The sequence below is a fragment of the Mustela lutreola genome, chromosome 14 (genome assembly GCF_030435805.1).
Source record: "Mustela lutreola isolate mMusLut2 chromosome 14, mMusLut2.pri, whole genome shotgun sequence".
Lineage (NCBI taxonomy): Eukaryota > Metazoa > Chordata > Mammalia > Carnivora > Mustelidae > Mustela > Mustela lutreola.
Genome location: NC_081303.1, coordinates 4,518,257 through 4,530,723, shown reverse-complemented (window position 1 = coordinate 4,530,723; position 12,467 = coordinate 4,518,257). Strand labels below are relative to the sequence as shown.

General features: G+C 45.0%; 1 protein-coding gene across 1 annotated transcript; it reads right to left on the bottom strand.

Moving 5' to 3' along the window:
- Positions 1-1,043: 1,043 nt before the first annotated feature.
- Positions 1,044-11,811, bottom strand: FASLG (Fas ligand). Its single transcript, XM_059146405.1, has 4 exons — positions 11,067-11,811; positions 10,435-10,480; positions 5,964-6,020; positions 1,044-4,733 (listed from the first exon to the last, which is right to left on the bottom strand). The coding sequence occupies exons 1-4, from the start codon at positions 11,394-11,396 to the stop codon at positions 4,339-4,341; spliced, it is 828 nt and encodes a 275-aa protein (XP_059002388.1). The 5' UTR covers positions 11,397-11,811; the 3' UTR covers positions 1,044-4,338.
- Positions 11,812-12,467: the final 656 nt, after the last annotated feature.

The window sequence follows — 12,467 nt, the reverse complement described above, 5'->3', positions numbered from 1 at the left end:
TAGAGCTGTCTTAGAAAGATACAAATGTCAGTAATGCCTGCTAGCTGATTGCCTTATCTCGTCCCGGGAAGCCCCAATGCCATTCTTACTTTCTCTTTGCTTTGGTGTCCTTATCTTTTTTTTTTTTTTTTTTAACATTTCTTTTAAATTTCTTTTCAGCGTTAACAGTATTCATTGTTTTTGCACCATACCCAGTGCTCTGTGCCATACGTGCCCTCCCTAAGACCCACCATCTGGTTCCCCCAACCTCCCACCCCCCGCCCCTTCAAGACCCTCAGATTGTTCTTCAGAGTCCATAGTCTCTCACAGTTCACCTCCCCCTCCAATTGCCCTCAAGTCATTATCTTGAAGGATCCATTGGTTTAAAAAGACTGGACAACTTCCCATTACCCTTAGAATGGGTATACCTGATGGCTGGAGCCAAAAGAGGAGAAAAGGGATGAGGAGGAGTTTCATAGTGAGGGCTAGGAATGCAGAGACGCAGCCAAAAGAAGAGTGATACCTCCCTGGCTATCTTCAGGAGGTACCTGGTCAGGAAACAGATGAATCAACAGAAGAGTTTTAAGGAGAGCAGGCGACGCTCTCCAGCCGGGAACCTTGGTTTTGCTAATTAATTTATTCAACAAATATTTATTGAATATCTTCTGCATGTTCAGCTCTAGTTACCCAGTAGTTTCCCTCAACAGTATCCTGAATAACCCCTGGTAATGCCAGACACCAAATAGATTTTTCTTATTTTCCAGTACTAAGAATTAGGATGCACTGTTTTTTTTTTTTTTTTTTTTTTTCATCTGTAGCCTCAAATTCCCATTAAATAATCTATTCAAAGCTAAAAAAAAAAAAAAAAAACACTCACATACATTCATGAGGCAACCCTACGACTAGAAGTGAATACATTCACCATTCCAAGAAACATACACACATACCCCAAACTGAGAAACGTCTGTTATATCATTAAGGTTATCCAGTAAACAGATATTTTTTGAGCTCCTAATATATGCCAACCACTGGACTTGGTGAAGAAGATATAGTGGTAGACAAAGTAGAAAAAGTCTTGTTTTATTTTAGTTGAAAAAACAGATATTTTTAAGTGGTCAAGTAAATAATATAACCACACGCTACGCTAGTTACTAAAAAGGAACTAAAGGGAAATAAAATAATGACAAAGAGAGGAGGCTCTAAGAATGATCTGAGGTGGTGACTTCAAACTAAGTCCTGAAAGGTAAGAAGAAGCCAGCCATGTGAGGAGCCTGAAGAAGACACTTGTGGCTGAGGAAATGGAGCCCGTGTGGAAACAACCTTCTCAGATGTTCGTCTCAACCAGGAAAATGAGAAATGCAGCCATCTCTGGAGAAGAGAAAAGTTAAAGAAAGGTTTGGGACTTTTTTGGTTTGGGCTGGGTTGTCTTTTATCCAAAAAGGATATTTGAATATATGTACATGCTGGTAGAAATCATTTCATAGAGATTGTTTGAGGATCCGGAAGAGACAATTTTTTAAAAAACTTTATTTATTTATTTGACAGAGAGAGAGATCACAAGTAGGCAGAGAGGCAGGCAAAGAGAGATGGGGAAGCAGGCTTCCCGCTGAGCAGAGAGCCGGATGCAGGGCTCGATCCCAGGACCCTGAGATCATGACCTGAGCTGAAGGCAGAGGCTTTAACCCACTGAGCCACTCAGGTACCCCCGGAAGAGACAATTTTAATGAGGGCACGTAGGGATTAGAAATGGATCTAATGCACAAATGAAGAGATGATCCTCCTCTTCCGCTGTAAGGACAAAAGAAAGAGATCATGCAGACGTGGGTAGATTTGTGTTTTGATAGTGTTAAGTGAGGTTCCATAGTGGGAGGAGGGGATATGGTGGGTTTGCAAGAGGAAAAGGTATGACATAACTGTCTCAAACAGTGGAAAAACCTGGTTGGCAAGGAACTGAGGAAAAAGTGGTAGGCAGTGTTTAATGCCATTTGAGATCTGTGATCACTAATGTAAAGCAGTGTTTCTCAAATAGGGCAGATTTTTGTCTCCCCAACCCCAGCCTGGGCACATCTGCCAATGCCTAGAGATATTCTTGGTTATCACACACGGAGGAGGGGACAGTGCTGCTAGCATCAGGGGATAGAAGGCAGAGATACTGCTAAGCATACAACAGTGCACGGGACAGACCCCACAACAAAGAATTATCCAGCTCAGAATGTCAGGAACCAAGGTTGGGAAACCCAGATGTAAACTGATGTCATACACACAGACCATCTCTGGAAAGCTACATCAGGAGACCGTGATAGTTTCTGTGGACAGGAATAGGGTCATGGGACAGATTGAAAACAGGACTTACTGTCATCCTATGTCTTTTTAGGCCTTTTAAAATTTGGACTATGTACAGGTATTACTTACTCAAATCAATCAAAAGGTAGAAATAAATCAGGGATTAAGAGTAATTGATTTAAGTAGATGACAGCTAAAAGTAAACAGAAACCAGCCTGTCTGTCTGGATAATTTTTTTCTAGCAACATCCAGCTTGTAGGATGCCAGCTCAAAGGAAATGGGATTTTTGCAAGGGGAATACAGGGAAGGATGCAGAATATTCTGGAATTGAGAAATTTTCCAAGATACTGATTGTAAGGACAGAGGGTAGACGCAAAACTCGTCAGAGAGAGGAATGAAGATAAAGAAGACGCTGATGGATATGTAAGGAAGTGATCAAGTTTATCAGAGGTCTCGTGTGGTAAAAACAGACACATTTTTGGAGACAAAATGTTGGAGCAATTAAGCTGGAATAATAGGAGATGATAGGAAAGTAAGATGTCTGAAATCAAATTGTAAAGGAAATACCATAGTTTTTAACAAAGACAAAGTCTGCGGGGAGGGGGTGTTAGAGAGTGGTTGAAAAAATTAGGAAAAGGTCATTGTGATGGAAGAACGGGAGAACCTGAGAAACCGGGTGCTTGGACGGAGGCCTCCGGTCAGTGGCTTTTTCTGGAGCTAGAAGTACCTCTCACCGAGTGACTGACTGAACTGACAGATGCCATGACCAGATACTTAATATACGTATCGGTCATTTTTGTCCAAGAGAAGTCAAGGGACTCACCCCATGATTGCATTTAGAAAGCAGATGAACAAAGATTCAAGTTCATGTTTTTCAGCCCAAAGTCTGTGCCCTTTCCACAATGCTATGGCTCTGCTCCCAGGGAAGCCTGGGGGAAGTTGTCATCAAATCTGTTGAAAGTTGGGTGAGCTTAACATTGGCAATAATATAGACAATAAAAACTCTGGATAATGGAAACAGACTGGGGAGAGGGGTGTCTGGCAATGATGGATTTGCTTCATTCCAGTGAGTCCTTCTTAACGCAGCCTTAAGGCAAAAGGAGTGAAGAAGCCATGGAGGAAAGAAATTATAAGGGGGGAAAAAACAAATTTTAGTCATTTCCAACAAGTACATTCAATGTAATGTTGGCCTGTATTCTAAAATATAATGTTTATTACATTTCCTCTTTTTATTAAAATACACAAAACATATAAATACTGGTTATATTATAGGAGAACAGCATGAACAGGTGACAATCAAAGAGTCTTGAGGACTATTTTAAGGACAACTGAGTTGGTTGCCAAGAGGTATTCAAAATCTACCATTAAATGCAACCCATGTTTTCCTAACATAGCCTTCACAAGTTCCACATTGTCTCTTCTAATGTAACTCTTCTAGTCACATACATGTGAGTACACACACACACACACACACACACACACACACACCACCCCTAAAAATTGCACTGGAAATATACATGCTGTGTGAGGAATGGAGCAACTTCCCCAAAGATCCCCTTGCTTCTCTGTTAGCGTCACCTGGTGGCTCCGGCTCTGCCTTCAGAAGTTAACATGCTTCCAATGGGACACTGGCCTTTCGGTCTCTTTAGCTTATGATACAAGCCTAGTCCTCTTTTTCCGTCCCTTGTACACTCATGTCACATCCATATCTGAAAGACAGCCACCCCGAGGTAGACAGTAGACCCACTCCAAGAGGTGAGTTAACAGGTGTCCTTTTCAATGTGCTAAAATGCTTGTGGACACTTTTAAGTGTGTAGAACACCCTGGTAGCTGCTTCTTCCTGCCTCTGCATTTCACACGGCAGCCCCAAATCTCGTGTTCTTCAGTCGTATTCCCCCTCCCGTCTGGCTCATGAGATGAGGAACGGTAGATCTGCTGGACCCTGTGGTCTCTAGACACTCTTGGCTCATGTCTTCTCACTTGATCTCAAGTGGGCTTGAGAAGACTCTCATTCAAGACCATATTTTCAGGGCCTGTAATAAGGAACCATGTGGAGAGAATCCCAAAGTGCTTTTCTTAGAGCTTATATAAGCCAAAAAAGGTCTTAGATTCCTCAAAACTGACCACAGACAGTTCGGACACATTAACATATAAATGGTCAGTACTGGTGAGATTGAATACTGCCCCCAGGTAGCTGCTGCGGGCCCACATCTGGCCAGTAGTGCAGTAGTTCATTAACTTCCCCTCCATCAGCACTAGATCCTGGGGATACTTAGAGTTCCTCAAATAGACCTTGTGATTCAGGGGCCGGTTGTTGCAGGACTGACCCCTGAAGTACACTTTAGAATACACAAAGTAGAGCCCAGTGTCATTGATCACAAGGCCGCCCTTCTTATACTTCACCCCAGAGACAAGGGCAATCCCGTATGTGTCTTCCCATTCCAGAGGGATGGATCTTGAGTTGGGCTTGCCTGAAATCAAATCAGAGAGGAGCTTTCAGCCAGGACTGCTCATGCACCCAACAAACGAAGCTTCCAAAGTGAAACTGTGGGCCGTTCCTTGAGCAAAGGGCCAAAATGGCACTGCCCATATGGAACTGGCTAATGGGTCAGACTCGATCCATCACTGAATTCCTGCGACACCGCTATCGAATTGCTTGCCCTAATTTTGTCATCTACACAACTGGGACAATAATATATATCTTAATTATAAGGAGACATTAATGAAATTAGTTTAGTTCTCTGGAACACAGACTGTATGATCTTCAGAACTAACACCGAAATTTCTAGGTTTTGAGGTCTCTCTAGGTGGAAAAAAGCCAAACACAAGGAAATTCTAAAGTTGGGAAGAACCCTTAGGGATCATCTGGTTCAACTCCTCACCTATACTAAGAAGTCTTCAGTACCTCCACTTTGGGCTAAAATTCCCTTTCTTTTATGTCTCCACAGCAGTATAATCATACCTTAAGCAAAGAACACTCTGTAGTACCAAAATGACCACTTATGTACCTGTATTTCCCTATTAGATTTTAAGTTCCTTGAAGGCAGGAATCACATTATTAATCTACTACATGTCTCCAGAGCTCGGCACACGTGTTCAATAAATATCTGGTGATCCAGAAAGGATTATTCTACAGATTCTGCCTAAATAATTCCAGGGCAGTGGCATATCCTTTCTATGATACTTGTCCGCTTCTCAGATACTCATGGACTGTGCCCTGGGAATGCCCACACCACATTGTTCTCAAATGACTTTACTTCACTACCTGGCCACATGCAGGAAGTCCACCAGGGCCAGGACTGGGCCCTTCCTCTTACTCCTACTTCTACTCTTGCACAAAGCACAGTGAAGCTCTTCCAGAAAACCAGAAAAGCACTGACTACAATAATTGATCACTCCCCACTTCCCCAGATCTCACCTCTTGAACCCATGCCCCAAATCCCCTAGGGGTCTTTGGAATGACTTAAAAGAGTGAGCTCCTCCTGGGCAGGGTCCTCTCATAATCAGTTCCATTTTGCCAGTTCAGAACATGGCCTAGATTAGAGTAGGGGTGCAGTTTGCGTGTGAGGTTGACTTGACTATTAAGATAGGACTATTCTTGGGTGTCAAATACTATCACCAGAAAGCAGCAACGCCCTCCGAGCACAGTACCCAACCTGTCAAAGGCTTTCCCAAGACCCATGTACCTCCCAGATACAGACCTGTTAGATGGGCCACTTTTCGCAGCTCCCTGTTTTCAGAGGGCAGATTGGGTTGACCTGCATCATGGAGAGATGAAAGATATATATAAAATGAGATACCAGTTTCTTTTGTTGGGACTCCAAACTGGTCATTTAAATAAAAACAATTTTTTAAAAACATAAATGGCAACAGTCTAACATACATTAATCATCCAAGTGAACTTGCAGCCATCGGTACTTCAGAAACAGAGGTAAAAGGTAAACCAAACTGAGATAGACCTATGCACAGATGATGTCATGAAAAGACAATAAAAAGGTTGATTGAAAAAGAGCTATCCTATCAGTTACTGCATTTGACCTTGCCACAATCCTCTGAGGTAGGGATTATTGTCTGATGGCTAAATGAGCTCAGTTGGATGATCTGTCCAAGAAGACCCAGCTATACAAGGTCAGAATAGGATGGACACTCAAGTCTCCTGGCTCCAGATTAGGTTTTTTTCCAGTTCTGCTGCCTCTAGGACTCGGCAGGACAGAGGCCAAAGACTATGATTTTACCACCTGGCCACTAGGTCTTCCCCTCAGGGGCATTCAACCATCTGCCCATATTAATCACCCTCAGATCTCAGATGCCTTGACTAACTCCCCACTGCACTTGTAACATATCCCCAGCCACATGATCTCCGCCTGTCTGTCCAGCCTCCCCTCCTCTGCTTGCTCAGATCGGCCAAGGGGGCACAACACAGGGGCTGATGTGATCTGAACCCACCCAGCTTCCAGCCTCGTGCCTTTGCTCATGCTGTTCATCCGCTCAGAACGCCCTCCAGAGAGATCTTTGTGGCAAATTCCTATCACCCCATAAGTACCGCCTGCAATACCTATTTCTTGGGGGAAACCCTCCCAGGCCATTTTAATTCGAATATGGTCCTTCCCTCCTTTGAAGCCTAGAGTAACTTTGTCTTTACCTCTTTTGTCAGTTCTGACTCTCCATTTCTGTGATAACTGCATGACTTGTCTTACTCCCACCCAATAAATGGCAAACTTCCTACTGTGTGTTTAATCCACCAGAGTGGGCATGCGAACAGCAAATATTTGCTGAATTAAATTGGAGGAAGTAGAATAGACAATAGCTCCCAAAGTAGTCATTATTTTTCTGACTTCAAATATTTTAACCAATGAGAGCCACCACTTAGCTAATGAATTCAGTAACACATTTAAGAAAGATTCACAGAAGGGCCCTCATTCACATCAGGTTCATTACAATTAGCCTGTAAAACTCACCTGTGGCGTGAGATTGCCACTATGAGCAGAGAACATGACCTGAGTAATCACGTCCTCTCTAGCCACTCAAGACCACCCACCATGAAGGAGGTGTTAGCGAACAGGAAAGGCAAAACTGAGTCTCCTCTACGTTCCTATACCACAAACCATCTGTGCAACTGGTCTGGCATTCAGCCACGTACTGACAGGAAATGGAACAGAGAACCACAGGCTGCATATCTTTCTATCCCTCGCAGAGCGTTGCACAGTGTGATTTTCAGAGGGTCCTTAGTAAGAATACCTGCTGGAGAAATGCTGAAATAAACTGGAAATAGATCCTACACATAGGTGATGAATGTTTCCTACCCCTGGGGCCTTTGTACATGCCATACTCACTGCTGGAATGTTCTCCACTATCTTCCCACACCACCCCACACACATGCACGCGCACACAACACCTCTTTAGAGGGGACTTTCCAGACCACTCTATGTTACATCGCACTTAGTACAGTTTGAAATTATAGTCTGCTTGCTTACTTTTATTTACCCTTTACTGAGCTCTGAAAGCTCCCTCGGGGTAGGACCCTTGTCTCTCTTGTTCTTAGTCATCACCTACACCCAGCACCCGCCTGGGACATAAGAAGCTCTCCAAGAACATTTGTGAATGAATAAAAGACTTAAATGAGTGAACTATGGAAAAATGGAAAATGAAAAAGAAGCAAATAAGTATGTTTAAATAATCTTGGATAGTACATCCCAGAGAAAATCACTGTTAATTTGTTGAAGTACAAGTACTTCTAATTCTTTACTAAGAATATAAAAATATACACATGCACTTATATAGTTGATTTAAACCAAGCATAGTTTTATAACTTGTATTTTTTATTTAACAATATAGAGTGCACACTCTTCACGGCCTTAAATGTAATTATATGGATTTCAGTCGCTGCATAGGAGGCCCTCTGAATATACCATGACGTATTTAATTTCCTATTAAGAGGCATTTAGTTTCTTCTGACTTATTTATTACAAATAGGCTTATAAGGTAATGATGAACATAATTATCTATGAGTTTTTGGGTATATCTTTGATTATCTTATTAAGATAAATTCTTAGTGATGAGATTACATGGTAAATTAACACTTTTTTAAAAAGAAGATTTCGTTTATTTATTTGACACAGAGAGAGAGAGAGAGAGAGCATGTGAGCACAAGCAGGGGGAGCGGCAGGCAGAGGGAGAAGGAGAACCAGGCTCTTGGCTGAGCGGGGAGCCTGATGCAGGGCTCAATCCCAGAACCCTGGGATCATGACCTAAGCAGAAGGCAGAAGCTTAGCTGACTGAGCCACTCAGGTGTCTGCTAAATTAACATTTTTAATCCTTTGTACATTTTTCCAACTGGTCTTCAGAACGAATATAGCAATTTACATGTTCCCTGGCTGTCAACTAATGCTTAAGCAAAATTTTTTCTTGCATTTTTGCCATTCTGGTTTTTATTAATCTTCACTAATGGGATGAATGAAAATGGATATACCCTTGTTTGATTGGCATCTGTTTTCCTATTAATAAAGTGGCTACTTTGTTCTCCGTGGGGAAATTCACCAACCTCCGGTCCATCTGCGTGGATGACAAGATGCTTTTTACTGGAAGAGACAGACCTGGGTCATCTGTGCACTTGACTTTTAATCACTAAAATGATCCCAGAGAGTGGCGGAGAGATGAGTAATTAGGTACCAGTCTCACCAGCCACATTCCACTGATTTTCAAAGCTGTTTTATTTTAGAAATCCTCCAAAGGTTTTATTTTTCTAACAAATATTTCCACTCTGCTTGAATACATCAGGACTTTCTAACACTTAGGGACTTGGGCCTAGAACCAGAGACCAGAGCGTCCACAGGATGGGTCCTCCAGAGCCCACATTCTGGAGCAGTAGGGTGACTTGGGTGACCTACAATAGGCACATAAGAGAAAGTGGAATGGGCTCCCCTCCTTGGATGGCCAGTGCTGCCTTCCATTTTCTTCCCAAGATTTACCTATTGTCTTTGCAGAGGCATCTTGCTTCTCATCTTTATTTCTCCTTCAGTGGCCATCAAAGACAGAAGTTTCCCTATTTCACAGAGCACCAGTCTACGTGCTGGAAAGCCCTGCTGGTGACAAAGCACCAGGAGCCCGTGTTCCTCCTAACCCCAGTTCCACACCAGCGATTTGGGGCATATCCCCTAATTCTCTTCCGAAATGTGAGATGGCTATCCCAGATTTGCTCCAAGCTCCCATCCAACTCTTACCGAATCCAAAGTTTGGTCGATCTCAGTTGAATAAACCAGAGCATGCTAAACCTACCTGCACATGTTTCCAGACGATGTCCTGAAACTTCACACAAGGTCAGTGTTCAAAATTTTCATCTTTTCCCTTGTCCTGAATCTCAACAGAGGCCTTTCTTTTATTGAAGGTACCTCATGATTGCCTTTGTGGGGAAAGCTGGACTAGCCCTTGAAAAATGGCTAAGGTTTCCCCCTCAAGACTTCCAGTGAATGCAAAAGAACAACTTTAATGTGGATGATTAATTGCATACTTTTTAAAAGCTTAAGGGGTGCCTGGGTGGCTCAGTCAGTTAAGCATCCGGTTCTTGATTTCGGCTCCAGTCATGATCTCACTCAAGGTCGTGAGATGGAGCCCTGTGTCGGGGCTCTGAAGTCTCTCTCTCCTTCTCCCTCTGCCCCTCCCCCCTAAATAAATAAATAAATAAATAAATAAAAGCTTAAACACATCCTAGAATTTTTTTTCTTTAAATAAAGCTTGATTCTTGAGTTATCTCTTAGAGAGTTTGAAGAGGAGACAACTTTTCCCAGAAACATCTGTCTCTGCCTGCTCCTCTCTACATCTCGCTGGGAGCTACAGCCACTGCCCTGTTCATGGAAACCAGGAGGCCTGTGAAGGCGACAGCAATGGAACCAGCTGTGTTGGTTCTTTCCATCTGTGTTGTCTCTTTCCAAAGCCGAATGGAAATTACTTGAATTGTGCGCAGTACTCAGTTATACTGATTTTGAATGATTACATGTACTTCATATGTTAGGGCAGCTCAAGGAACCAAAATGAGCAACGATTCTGAATTAGCCAGGATTCCTTTTGTAGTATAATGTGTCCAAGAGTGGGATGGAATTCAAGGCATCTGCCCCACGTGGTTCAGCAGTGAGGACCGTCTTTAGAGACTCAGTACACATCTGTAAAATGACTCACCTGTTTGCTTCTCCAAAGACGATGCTGTATGACTTTTGCTGGTGGACTGGCAACAAAGAGGGAAAAGATGCATTGTAAGCATGAAGTTCTTTGAGCTAGCGGAGGCAAAGCCGTCAAGTAGACAGAATAAACCTGAGGGCATCTTCATACCTCAGAGCCTCTCCTAACTCGGACTCTGGCCATGCCATCCTGTCTCACCATGCCTGGGTTTTGCAATTTGGAATAGTTCTAACATTTTTAAGTATTTCCAAGGAAATTTAGTTGGGTCATTTAAACAAATTCACTTCCAAGCAAGACTCCAAATTCTTTTTCTTTCCTGAATCACGAACCTCTAGGTAGAGGTTCAGCCAGCGGCCCTGCCAGCTGTGAAAGGAGGGACAGTCCCCTGATCCTTTCCAAGAGGGCAAATATCCCTTTCACTCACTTGAGCCTCCGCCTCTGAGATAGAACGACTAGAATGACCCACTTCGAAGACAGGAAGAGAAAGGACTAGAAACCACTTTGCAAGCAAGGCCACGGTCCCTCTGGGCCTCGGTGCCACCCTCCCCCACTACTTCCCCCCCACCCGTCCGCTGCAGCAGAGCCGTCTACACCCGCATCTCCAGCACACAGCAATCCCCACACGGGCTTACCTCTCTGAGCTCCGCCAGCTCCTTCTGCAGGTGGAAGAGCTGGAACAGCCCCAGCCCCAGGCCGACCAGGGCCACCAGCACCATGAAAAACACCACAAGGAGACACAGGCCTGTGTTGTGGTCCCTCGGCGTCTTCAGAGGCGGCAGGGGCACCGGAGGCAGGGGCGGCGGTGGCGGCGGCGGCGGCGGAGGCGGCGGCGGCCTCCTCGGCCTCCCGGGCACAGACGACGGACACGGGAGGACGGAGCCCGGAGGCGCCCAGGGGGAGCTGGCGCTGCCGTCCACCCAGTAGACGTGGGGGTACGGGGGGTAATTCAGGGGCTGCTGCATGGCGGGGGGTCGGGCTGGCCCCCAGCGCAGGTGTGCCGGCCGGGCGCGCGGCTGTCTGTCTGTCTGTCTGTCTGCTGGAGCAGGAGAGCCGGCTCGCTCTTTATAGCTTGCAGAGCCCCGGGGAACACCTCTCTGTCGCCCGCTCTCTCCTCTGTCTTGCTCAGAGACACCCACTGACTTTGCATCTGAAGCTGAGAAGCCTCAACCAGAGGCAGAGCAAACCCGGGAAGTTTCCGCCCACAGTTCTCTGGTGAGGCCCGCAGGGCCCCACGCAGGGTCCCCGCCGCCCGCCACTGCAGAGCCGGTCCTTCGCGGGCCCCGCGAGGGAGGCGGCACGGCGCGGGCCTGTGCGCTCTGTCCACCTGCCAGGGGCCGGCGGGGGGTCCAGGCCCAGGGGCCGAGACTGTGCGCGGAAGACAGCGGAGACCTGCCCACAGCTTACATCCCGCCCAGGGCACCCACCCCTTGCTGCCAACCTTTCCCACCCCTCAGTCCTCTTCGCCGGACTCGGCAGAGCGCTAGAACGTGTGCGGTAAACTCTGCCCCACGCCTCTGGGGACTGGATCACAGGCTGCAAACCACGGGCTGAAACGCCTTGTGAACCCATAGACCTCACTGTGATTTTTCTCTTCACTGTGGTCCCCTTTTAAAATTGGGATAGTCTGCACTAAAACATATATATATTATATATATATATATATATATAAATATATATAATATATATAATATATATATATTAATATATATATATATATATATATATATATATATATATTTTTTTTTTTTTTTTAGTATGTTTTGAAGCATTAGCATACTGGACACCCGAGGAGTCAGCCGAACCCAGTCCCCCAGGCTGCCCCAGGTCTCCCGCCCGCCGCCCACGCTCCCTGTGCATCACTGGCCCCCAGGACCCCTGGCCGGGCAACGGCCATCAGTCCCCGCAGGCGGCCTCCGTTTGCAGCCTGTGATACCGTTGTCATGGGTAATACATGATGCCCAAATTTGAATTTCACATAAAGAAATGTGAATCCTTTTTAGGATAGAAAATAATAATAAATCGTTTTTAGGATA